General features: G+C 51.6%; 1 protein-coding gene across 3 annotated transcripts in view; it reads right to left on the bottom strand.

The window, feature by feature from the left end:
- The window catches only part of SLCO2B1 (solute carrier organic anion transporter family member 2B1), a 62,397-nt gene extending 53,479 nt beyond the window's left edge, over nt 1-8,918 (bottom strand). For 2 of the 3 annotated variants that reach the window (XM_037377106.1, XM_037377109.1), the window contains exon 1: nt 8,815-8,918. In XM_037377106.1, coding sequence (XP_037233003.1) covers nt 8,815-8,892 — 78 coding nt within the window. In that variant the 5' untranslated portion in view covers nt 8,893-8,918. The remainder of the gene's footprint in view (nt 1-8,814) is intronic. The other variant, XM_037377108.1, reaches the window with a different exon arrangement.
- Between the last annotated feature and the right edge of the window lie 3,576 nt (nt 8,919-12,494).

Here is a 12,494-nt window from a genome sequence, read left to right as displayed (position 1 = left end):
GGTAGCCTGGCAGCACCCCCTTCCCTCCCGAGCCCCCTTCAACCAGCCCCAGAGACACGGTTTCTGCATGTTGGTCTCCTGGTGCTGGCAACGGGACATTTCTGCAAAGCTAGAGGAGGTGTCACTGCTTGACTCTGCTCTAGGAGAACCTGCTTTACCAGAGGGTTGGACTAGATGGTCTCCAGAGGTCCCTTCCAACCCCAACCACACTGTGATTCTGACTTCAGTCTTCTGCTCCTGGTGAGACACAGCTCAGGAGAACATGGCCACTGGAAGCCTGCCTGGTGAGTTACTGGCCAAAGAGGATGAGCTTGGCCCATACATGGATGGGAAGGGATGTCTAAGAAACATAACAGTGGGGCAAGGAGTAAGGGCAAAGGCACATTTCTCCCTGAACACCTCCCGAAGGAGGTACCTTCACAGCAAGGGTCTCCTGCTCACGATGGTCTTCACCATGGATGGCAAGCAAAGACAAACGCAGCCAGCATCTGCTCCCCATCACACCTTCGCATCTCCCTAGCTCCCAGGGCAGCAGGCTGCTGCAGTTCTGCTATGAGAACCCCCTCTGAGCATCTTCATCCAAACACTTCACTGCTCATCCTCATTTCCGCTCCTCGACCATGAGGAGTGAAGCCCCACGACCAAGCAGCTGCTGCGGCCAGCCCCGCCGTTTCTGCACTGCTCTCCTGTGTACAGCTGCACCCATCAGCTCCGACACAGCTGTATTCATCTGCACACTTCATCAGAGGGGAGAGGTGCTATCTTGGCCTGCAGAGGTATTTACAATTCAGGCACTGCTCTGCTGGAGTGCTCAATGGCGCATTTCACCTTTCCTACCCCAAATCACAGGAGTGTGAAATTCATTTTCTAGGGAGACACAGACACTGAGAGGCTGGCGTCAGGTGGGATGCAAGGTGACAGGCAGAGGTGGCAGGATCCATGACCACAACCGGTGTCGCTGACCCTGGCACAAAGACCTTTAAAGCCAGTGCTGCACCCTGATGAAGCAGAAAATTGCTTCCTTAAAAAGCCTGCGAGTAAAATCTCAAGCAAAATTGCTTCTCCTATAAAACTCAGAGGGACTTTCCATGCTCAACAGTGGTGTTTGGGACTCCAGTGAGGTGCACAGGTGGCCAGGTTTCACCTAGGGTGACCTCTGGGAGATGGATGTTTTCAGTGCGGGGGCTCAGTGAAGCAGCTCATGCAGCAGGACCCCAAGCAGCAGCCACCAAGCACCCATGGGTTTTACTTATATACTTCAGGGAAGGTGATGGATGGATGGATGGATGGATGGATGGATGGATGGATGGATGGATGGATGGATGGATGGATGGATGGATGGATGGATGGATGGATGGCTGTTCAGCGAGCAAAGGTGCCTGATGCTGCAGATCCATCAGCTGATACTATTCCTTCAGCTGCAGGTGACGGATTTCTGCTCAGAGCCCTGTTTTCTCCACAGTTTTGTCCTGAGTCACAGCATCCCTCGGAAAGGCAGAGCCTGGCACAACAAGCCCCGGGTGTTGTGGGCACAGGGAGCTGAGCTTGGGTGTGCCAGCAGGTCAGTCCCACACCAACTGATGCTAGCAGGCTACGATAAAACTTTGCCATTAATTACAGCCTTGCTTGCCTGATGTCTCATCTCTGCTCCCAGGAGATAGTGACCCGCAAAGTGGGGGGCTACAATGTGGGGCCCCCATATGTACAGAACTTGGCCAGATAATCGCATAAGCCTTTGCAGCACAGATTAAGATGCTCCACTTGTCCCCAGGCCACACTTTCTTTTACAGCAGGCCAGCAGAAGTACCCCAAAACCTCCCAGTTTCTCTGGGACTTGCACAATGGTCCTGGCTGCCATAGCAGGGGACCAGGCTCAGTGGCACCAGCGTCCTGTCCCATTCCTGAAGACATAAATCTATCACAATGCCTTCATTAATAGCAGCATGGCTCCTGCTAGCTGAACAAGGAAAAGCACAGGCTGGGCTCAGCAGAGCTTGGGTAAATAACGGCGAATGTAACACAGCAAATTAAATCCCAGCAGGGGAGACAAAATGCCAGCAAATATCCCATAATCTGTCTTCCTTCTGCTCAATAAATCTACAATCACATTGGTAAGACTGGAATAGTGTCAGTGTGTGTATTTATATGAGCGTGCCTGTGTTAAATGGGAAGCCGGTTAGGAAAATGTGGGTGCAATGATGTTCGTAATACAACACGAGGAAAAGACAGTGTATACACATCATTCCCTCCATGGAAAAAAGATTGAGAAATAAAAAAGTATGTGTAGATGTTCCCAAAAGCTGTTTCTGTCTTGCACCAACTGGCAAAAAGAAAGTGAAAATGAGACCAGCTTGGTGACTCCTTGCAATGAGAAATGTGCCAGGGATAACACGTCCCAGAAACCTCACAAGAAGCTAAGCCAAAGAAAATCTGTTACCAAGAAGTTAAAAGATTAGAAGAAAGATGGGTGTTGAAACCCATGAAACACAACCATGGGTGATGAGGAAGAGGCAGCAGCCCTGCTTTGGCATGGGGCAGGGCCGGCTGCTCTCTGGTCCCTGCCAGCCCTGACCCCTCTGACTTGGGAAGGATGAAGCCCTCCCCATTTTCGTGATGAGGTCTCACAGAGCTCCCTGCCCTCCTCGTCATGCCCTGCTGAAGCTGGAGACTGTCTTGGAGGTGTCCTCACCTTCCTCAGCACTGCAAGATGCGGTGAAAGGGTGGGAGCTCACCCAGAGATGGGAACTCTCACGCCATCTCCCATGGAAGTGAGGCACGTGGAGGAGCTGCAGCTGTGGATGCTGTCACACAGCTGCGGAACTCACCTGACCCTACATGTGCACTGGGGACACCTGGCCCTGAACCACCTGCTGGCCTATGCTGGCAGTCAACAGGGAGAGACCAGCACTTCCATGGCCCAACCCAACCCAATGTGGCCACCAGAAGAAACATGACAAGCCAGTCGCATCCTCAAGGTGTATTTGCTACTGGCAAAGGCAGCAACGTATCCAGCCCGGGGACACAGTGCAAAGCCCAGCGGTCTGAGGTAAGGTGAGATCAGACGCAGTCGCATTCATTCCCTTGGGGGGGAACACATGGCAGGATAAAATGGAGAGGGTCTCCACACTGAAAAAAAGAAAAAAAGGGTTGCTTTTGGGTGGTCATTTTTGAGCCAGCACACAGCTTTCCTGCAGCTCTGCAGAGCAAGGCCGGCAGAGCCATGAGCACAGCATGGGACTGTCCCCATGTGCTGGAGGACCTTCATGGTGGCAGTCGCCATCATCATGCATCCTTGGGAAGAAGACGGTGCCCGCTGCACAGGCTGAGGTGCCAGAGGGGAAAGCCTCTTGCCTGCCAGAGGGGAAAGCACCTGAGAGCAAAAAGCAGCTCAGAGCCCAGAGGGAAGGCATCGCAGAGGGTGCAGGCGAGGGAGGCGCTGGGGCTGGGGTCCCCAGTCTCAGTGAGTTACATGAGCAGCAAGGCTGGGAATTGCTTAATGACATGAATCATTTGCAGGGTTTCCTTTTCAAAGGCTGCCCAGAGCTATGGGGCTGTCGGGGTCCAGTGCCCCAGAGACCCTCCACTCACCCGTCTTGCTCCTGCTGCCTCCCAAGCTCTCATGGGATGCATCCCGCTCTGTGCAAAAGCAACTTCTCGTTAAACCTCACCACGCTCCTGCCCTTGTTCCTCCCCGTGTGAACTATGGGTTGGCTTGTGCCAGCAGCTGCGCTGCGGGTGAATGCAGCTCAGCTGAAGGACATGTGGATGTGTAAGATTTTGCCAGACAGGAATCTCACAGCTGTGCAAGTTTTACTCCTCTGTAAGAGCTTAGGCAGTGTATTGAATAGAAAGTTAGCCCTCTCCTCTAGACCGTGCCAGATGCTGAGCATACTCTTGTATGGGGGACGAGCAGATGTGGCGTGTATACCAAAAAGTGATGCCTTGTGTCCTCGATGGGGATTTCCTATTTTAGCACCACCTCCTGTGTGTTTGGCAGGGACATAGTCTCTCCTCCAAGCAGATCAAGACCCCAGGACAGGAGTTAAAATGATGAATGAAATATGAAAAAACCTGTTCCCCAGTGGGGACCTGCCTTTCCATAGGCTGCAGACACAGTGCTTGAGTCTGTGGAGAAACATCTGCTGATAGAAATCTGAAGGAAGGTGACCACAAACCAGAGTTTTTCTAATCTGGGGTTTTACATACTGTAAATACCTTCCTGGTACTTTTTTTCCTCCATACGTTACTGATGCTTGGACAGGAGGGAAGACATAGGGAAAGATGAGTATTTTTAAAGAGCTGTAGGACTTTGCAGTGCCGTTGGCAAGGAGCAGCTGGAGGAAATGTATGAAAGCAAGAAAAAGGCAGGGGCCAGAGGGGCTTCAGTGACTGACAGATGCAGACAGGCTCTGATGAGAAAAACTAACTTTTTGTAGGGGAAGCTATTGCAAAACGAAGAGCAGGAGACACTGCAAAAGCCTCGTGCCTTGAACGCACAGCCTGAGTGAAAGCCCCAGGAGCTTCCTTGTGCACAGCCTTCCTGGAGCAATCCAGATGTTGTTTGCTATATATAATATACATATATATATATATATAATCTACAACTTCTACAAAAACCAAAAACACCCAAACCAGGATTTTCCATCTGCACACATGGTCTGCCCAGGACCATGGACCTGATCCCCTGCGCTGACGTGAGTATTGCGTGAGGAGCACCTATACACCAATTTCACTTACTTCCTACCCATTTGTTTCCATGGGACATTCAAGAGCAGCTCTTTTCTCTCTCCAGGCTAACCCATTGATTAGCAGCCAAAGTGCTGCCAGATTCCAGGAGGAGACCAGTAAGATTTACTTCACTGGGAGCTGGAAACCGTGCCGGCCACCCACACACAAGAGGGATTGATCGAAGGGTAGGTGCAGAGAAGTGCTGCTATGAGGAATGGGGAACCGAGAGTAGAGCTTAGGAGAAGTGAAAAAATTCCTTAGCCAGCAAAAGAGAGCTGAAGAGGAGCTGTTTATAAACACCCAGGAGGAAATGCTGTGAGTAGAAGGGAGTTGGTGACATTATGGGACTATGCTGGGACCAGAAGCAAGTGCTGGAGCAAACAAACCCTTGAGGGGGCTGGATCTGGCAGGAGAAAGGGAAGAAACACTGATATTTTGGGCGACAGGGGAAATTAATTCATGTCACAACTAAGTGTCCTTCTTCCATTATTTAATATTAATGGACTGCAGAAAGTCATCTTTATTATGGAGGGCTGTTGCTTCTTTTCTTTTTGCTGCCAGTTTTTTTTCCACCCTGTGGAAGAAGCACCTCCTGCTCACCTCGAGAGCAGTTATGGGCTGGCGTGCTCAGACAGATCAAGAAAGCTCAGTGAAAATGGAGATTGTTTTCTGGAAGTCCCCGGACCTGCAGCTTGCCCCGGCCAAGCTGTCTGTCTGCAGCCCGGTACCCAGCCAGCAGCGAACCCTCTCCTACATCCCTGGGAGCGATCTTGTCCCAGGGTTTCTCCAGCCATCCACCCAGTACCAATTTCTCCCAGCGGATATTTCAGAGCCTTGCAGAGTTTGAAACATGTTTCAAGCCAGAAATTCCCCATGTCACTTGCTGCTCTGCAGCGTCTTACGCTGTCTCCACTTCTTTTGAAAATCCACAAACCCTGGGGCTAACGACAGGTCCTGAGATGTGTAGTGAGGCTCCCAAGCCATCCCTCTGGTCCACATTTAGCAAGGTAATGGCTCCGGACATGGAGCATTTAATCCACCGGATAGGTTAAGCCAGGGCACATGCAGGATAAAGGTCCTGCATGGTGCAGACCAGCGCCCCCAGGGAAGCACTGGGACCAAACTGAGAGCCAGGAACCACATTGAAAGGGGAGGGGTGAGGATCTATTTTTGACCAGACCAAGGTCCCCCAAGACGCCTGGGTTGCTGCTGCAAACCAAGCAGCCCAGCAAAGCTGAACGGCTGGGTAAGGAGTGCTCGGGTGAGCCAGGACGAAGCATTTCAGAGCCTGGGAACACCACCCACGCCCAGCAGCATGGCTGGCAAAAGCCAGAAAACTGGAGGAGTAGGAGGGAAAATGAAGATAAATTAGAGTACGTTGCAAAATAACCAAATAATAAATAACAAAAAGGAGGGCTGGGAGTCAGGAGGGCTCTCACAGCAAGCTTGATGTCAGTGGTTCCCCTAACAGCCTTTCAGAAACTTTATGAGGGAATTAGCCAAAGCAGAGCACAGCTTTGTACATGTCTGTGCAAACAAGGTGGGGGAGCAAACCCCCACTCAGGCTACACGGCTTTTCAATAGCTGCTGCCTCTTAGTGCATGGCAAAGCAGATGGGTGCCACATGGATGCCACAGCAGGGAGGTGATGCTCCTTTCTGATGTTTTTCACCTTTCTGGCATCTTGTCCCTGAGCACAAGACACCGTAGACCAGTGCAGGGAGTGGGGAAAAAAAAAATAAAAAATCAGTCATGAAATTTCTGCACACAACTGATAAAAGGTCCTCTGGAATGGATCGATATGGCTTGGACCACTGTTGAGAAATCAGATCCTGATGGGAGCTTGGATAAAGCATGCTCCATTGCCCGCTGGAGCTGTACCAGCAACTGCAGACGAGCTGCACTGCACTGCCTCAAACGGATGCTGGGTAAGGTTGTCATATGCAGCTCACAGGGTGAAATATAGACATGAATTTTGATAAGCTCCTGAAGCAGCTCAGCTCTGGCCTGTTTTTATGGCTGGGTACCCTTGGTGCTGCTCATAACCAGCCCTAAGTGTCTCTCTTTTTTGCCTCATTTGCTGTTGCTCTTTCATAGAATCACAGAGGGGTTTGGGCTGGAAGGGACCTTCAAGACCAGCCAGTCCCACCCCCTGCCAGGGGCAGGGCCCCCTCCCCCCAGCCCAGGCTGCTCCCAGCCCCATCCAGCCTGGCCTTGAGCCCTGCCAGGGATGGGGCACCCACAGCTGCTCTGGGCAACCTTTAATTTACTCCAATATCCTTGACTGGGATTTTCCTTTTTGCTCTGGAACTGGTGCACTAAGCATAACAGTAAAGAGCTCAGAGCCTGCTCGGGTCAGACATGAAGCAGCAGGACCTCAGAGCATCATGGTTCCAGGGATCCCACCCATTTCCCAGTGCATTGCAGGGGCTCCAGCTGGAGAAAGCCCATGGCACGGCTGCAAATCCATGCACGCTGTGACAAGGTGCCTTAGACACATATCCAGGTGAGACAGGAGGGAGGGAGGGATGTGCCCTTCTGACACAGGAATTGCCCAAAGCCACCAGAGATATAAGAGACCCAGGGTGCACCCCTACGCACCTTGCAGGGAGCCTTGAGCATCACGTGCCTCTTAAGCGAAGAAAAACCTGCTCAGGAACTGGAGCAGTAACAGGTTCTACCACCTCTGCACACAGACATAAAGCATCCTTGAGCAGCCCTGAGCCTGTGCCCTGAGGTCGCCCCAGACAAACCTCTGCACCCTCTCTCTCCAACCTGGATGTGCTGCCAGGGATGGGTCAGCCTTACCCCTAGCTGACCAGGTCCACAGGGGTTGGAAGCAGAGGGGTGCAACAGCCCCCACCCAGGGTGGGACACCTCCCCATCCCATCCCAGCACAGCCAGCCTTGATGTCCCCATGCCCACCAGGAACACTACAGCCAAAATCAGACAGAAGCAGCAAGCACGGCCGATGCATGATCAGCTGGGCTGTGCAAAGCCCGGTGCCTTCTTGCAGCATTTAATCCCACCTCTAACCTGTTAAAAAACAGGGTTTTCAGGGAGGACAAGCTGATCCCACAGCCGGCTCCCAGGAGGCTACCCCACCTCCAGGTTGTTAAGCACTGGACAGTTTAAGGGACACATCTGCTCCAACATTTGCAAGAGCCAGAAGAAACCAAGAAGCCTGATTCACTCAGACCAGACCAGCTAAGAAAAACCCAGCAGGATGCTGGCGGGAGCAAGCAGAGGTAGCAGCTCAGCCCTGAACACAGGGCTCCCCCCCAGGCTAAACCCACACCTCTCCAGAGCAGCAAAAGCACATGACAAAGAGAGTTGCATTCCATCACCTCGATCAATGGGCTGTTTGCGTCTTCACCCCCAGCTGCAGAGCTGCACAAAGGCTTTCCCTCCAGCATTAACCCTCCCCTGCTCCCTCCACCGATTTTCTCAGAGCCAGGAGGTCACATCGGCTTTTTGTAACCAACGCTGTGATCCTGCTTTGGGTCAGGGTGAATCGGTTCCTCTCCCAAGGAATGTGCTGCCGGAGAAGCCTGGGCTTGGCCAGGGTCCCCAAGCGGCACCCACAGGGTCCCAGCCCAGGCCAGGTCCACACATCCTCCCCGAGAGCCTGCCAGGACCCGGGGTGAGAATGGGCATTGCTGTCAAAGGAGAAGCAAACCTGTAAGACAAAACCAACAGTGGCAGCCTTGGGGAATGGGAAAACTCCCTGCAAAGGGAGAAATAAGTGGAGCTGCCTTACTGGGAAAAAGACTCAAATAAATAGACGCAAGCAGCGAGGAAGCGACAAAAGACATGTGCAGAAAGCTGGCACGCAACAGGCACGCAGAACATTTGTAGTCGCTCCTTTTTTTCCCCCTTTAGCTTTTAAGCTGCTGGGAAAATCCAGCTCCTAAGCCAAAAGGGTTCAAGGAGTCTTGCAAAACAACTCAGGGAAAAGCAGCGTGAGAAACTTCGCATCCAGCAGACCCCCAGCCCGCCCTGCCGCTCGGAGGCAGACCCCGAGCGAGCTCGGTACCAAAGTCATCCTCAGCATCTCCTCGCAGAGGGCAGCTGCTGCCATACTCACAATTTCAGGACTCTCCCGATCCCAGTCCCACTGCGCTGGGAGCAAAAGTTTTCCTCTGCCAGCGGCTGCTGAGGCCATTCACTACTTTTACTTCCCAGCCTGGAGGTGGGGATGGGTGTGTGGAGGTGGGGCTTAGGCTGCAATTTCAAAAGCCGGAGTACATTTTCACCAAAACTTTTGCAATCTCTGTCAATAGGAATTTATTTTTTTTTCGTTTTCCCTTCTCCTGAAGTTGCAATCCAAAAATGACAGAGCTGCCCATGTGGTTTGCTGATACAGGGCTTTGCAAACCGCTTACACAATAGTCCCAGTCTCCAAACTGGTCTTTGCTTTCTTTCCATCTCCTGGCTCTCCTCCCTGCAAAGGGTCCCATCCCTCTAGAGCTTTTTCTTTACATTCATTTTCTTATTCCATTTGCTTTATCTGCATTTATTTCTTTAACTTACGAAGCTGTGGTGTTAGCCTGGGATTTGTGATTGGGAGCATTTGTTTATATAACCCCAGAGTATTTATTTTTCAATATCTCTCCCCATTGTTTTTTTGCACTAATTACTAAGGCACTTCCAGATAAGAACTGGAGGAGTTAACAAACAGGCAGACCCCGTTAAAGCTGTCAAAGGCAAACTGGAATTTGTCTCTTTGGAGTTCTGGTGCTTTCTCAGCCCTACCAGCCTTCGCTGTTTGTTCCTCCTCCTCGCCCCTGGTTGTTGGATTTGCTCCATCTGCTGCCGGCTGGGATGGGGACGTGGACCCGTGTGTGCCACGGATGGAGCTGGCCCTGGCCATCTCTGTGCTGCAGAGAGATGGGTGAGATGAGCTGCTGCCTGCACTTAGACACCATGAACAGAGGTGTGGGGTGAAAGCAGACAGAGCTATCAACTTGTTCTGGAAATGCATTGGCAAAGAAAAACTCGGCTGTCCCTTTTGTGTGAGCAGAGGTACAGAGGTTGTCCTACAAGCTGGAATTGCTGGGACCCACTGCTGAGCACCACCAGAGAGGCAAAGCTCATCACAGGGGGGTTTAGCTCATCACAGCCTGGGACACCTGCAATCTTTGGGTGGAGGCAGGGGGATGTAGTGTGAGGATGTGGTCCCCAACAGGAGCTGGCTGGTGGTGCTGCGTTTAACCTGTGGGCTTGGAAATACATCCAGGCACCCAAGTGAGGATGCTCATCTTTACCCACTCCGGAGGCTCGATCCACTCCAGGATGTTGTTCTCCGTCACCTCTGCAGAAGAAGGTGATGGAACCACCACGAAACACAGCTGGAGATATTTCAGGTTCTCCAGAGAGCGGCATAAACTGCCTCTCTCAAAACAGGTCCTGGATGTTCATCCTCTGGACCTCCGGCCTCACTGGCCTTTTGCAGCTTCAAAATTCAGTATTCCCACCATTGACTGGGAAAATTGGCTCTCCCCACCAGCCCTAACTCTGCCTATATATTTCTCTGCTCAGAAAATCCAGGAACCTCTCTGTGACCATCTGCAGATGCACTAGCTCAGATGCAGAGTTTGATTTTATACAGCTTTTAGGTGGGACTGGGAAGATAGTCCATCTCCAGCTCCCTGCCCTTTCACTCTCTGCCTGCTACTGTGCCATGGTAGTGGGAAGCCCAGAGGCTGCTCAGGGACCTGATAACTTGGAAAAAGGTCAAGAAAGCAAAGGTCTTAGCAGAACAGCCTCAGTTATGGATCCTTCGAGGCTCATGCCCTCGGTCCAGGGGAGCACAGGTTTGGTAGGGCTCCAGGATTGCTGTGGCCATCGTTACCTCCCTTGAATTTTGAGGGGATGAAGAGGATGCCAACACAAGGCTGGCATGAGGCGTTTGGTCTGGACAGTTAATGCTGAATGTGTTTTACTGCTTGGCTTGATAACCCACAGTCCCTGGAGGTAACATTTTCAGGATCAAATACCATCAGACTCCATGAGCCGCTGCTCTCTCAGTGGATCATACACCCTTACCCTGCACGCATCTTCCAAGTTCACTTTATAGTCTCCATAAAAACCATTTGAGTACATCTTTTTAAAAAAAAAAAAAAAAAAACACCAACAACAAAGAGGTTGTTTTGAACATCTTCCAAAACCTGGATTTCAAATTATTTCAAAGTTCTAGAGGACTGGGTTCACCCCTTCACCTGCTGCTGCCACTCGGCCAGAACAACACACCCTGCCCTGGTGCTGCTGCCGGTCCCTCCCGCTGCCTCTGCCAAGGATGCCTGGGTGTACACGGCCTCCGCTGCCCTGAGCATTGGTGTCTGGGGCTGTCTCAATTGCAAACAGGTGCACAAACCCAGGCGAGGTTTCCAAATTCACACTTGTATTTCATGATGTTGCAGCCTGGGGACCAGGACAGCTGCAAAGTCACATCCAAGGAGAATACGAGTACTGGGGGAGATGGAGAGATCTTTGGTGGGTTCCCCATTCTCTTTTCATCCCAAAAGCCACAAGCTCCCAGATGGAAAGTCCAAATGGGATATTTTCCAACTCAGGGTCGTGGTGCAGCAGCAGCTGAGAAAGGTGCAGTCACATTTTCCTCCTGGCATTTCTTGATGGGGTCTGACAGACGGGATGCCCAGCCATGGGAAACAGGGCACGCTGGGCAGAGGGGCTTGATGTTTCTGAAGGGAAGATTATCTGTTTTCCCCACACAAGCTCATTAAATACTAATTAAACAGGCACTTTATTAGCCCTAGCAGCAGAGATGCATTTTGCTAAGTAGGAGACAGCCAAATCAGTGTGTTCAAAAATACTCTTCGCCCAAGTGACCCTGAGCTGTCCTCCCGAGCAGGGCTGCATCAGACAGATAATGCACTGCAGAGAAAATAAACTTTATCAGCTCTCGTCGGCACTGCAGTATCACAGGAAGGCATTATTAGATCTAAAAAAACCTATTAATATTTTACAGCTGCATAACTCCTTTCTTTCCAGAAAGGCTGTGCAGCATGCACAGGCAGTCCCCCAGGACCCACAAAACATGGTTAATTTGGGTGTAGGGGGTCGCAGCTCTTTGACAGGGGGGAATAACCCGGTGGGAAGAGGACACTCTCCAGCTGCAGAGGAGCAAGGTGCAGACACCCAAAATGGCCCAGACAAGGGGGTCATCAGCCCCCATGCCCAGAGAGCAGCAGGGAAAGGTGGACACCGCTTCCAGCAGCAATATCAAGCTGCTATATTGCACGAAAGAAGAGCACCATCTATTGACTCCTTTTACTCTTTTTCTAGCTGCTGTGAGCCAGCAGGAGTTTTCAACGTGCACAAGGCTGCCGCTTCATCCCAGGACCTGGGTGTTTGGCAGAGCACCCTGGAAGGCAGAGAAGCATCACCTCCTTGCAGCAAAACATCCTTGCCCCAATGGTCCAAGCTGGCTGCTCGCTGGCACAGCACCAGGTTGCATCTCCATGGTCAGACAGGTTTCTCCTGCAGCCCCAAAAGCTGCTCACCCATCTTTTCCTTTGTAGGGTGCAAAGAGCTTTCTGCAAAGCATTAGAGCTGAAGGGGAATTTGGCTGTAAGCTAACAGATGCCACAGGGCATGCAGCCCGGCCATGGCCGTCACACACAGCCCAGTGCGAGGAGGGGACAGCAGCCACCACCCCCTTGGGCTGTGGGAATTCAGTTAGCTATATATGCATTAGCTATACATGAATTAGCAATATGATTTGGTATTGCATCATGTGGGAAT

The sequence above is a fragment of the Falco rusticolus genome, chromosome 2 (assembly GCF_015220075.1).
Source record: "Falco rusticolus isolate bFalRus1 chromosome 2, bFalRus1.pri, whole genome shotgun sequence".
Taxonomy (NCBI): Eukaryota; Metazoa; Chordata; class Aves; order Falconiformes; family Falconidae; genus Falco; species Falco rusticolus.
Note: the sequence above shows the minus strand (reverse complement) of the source record. Positions and strands in the feature narration are given on the sequence as shown.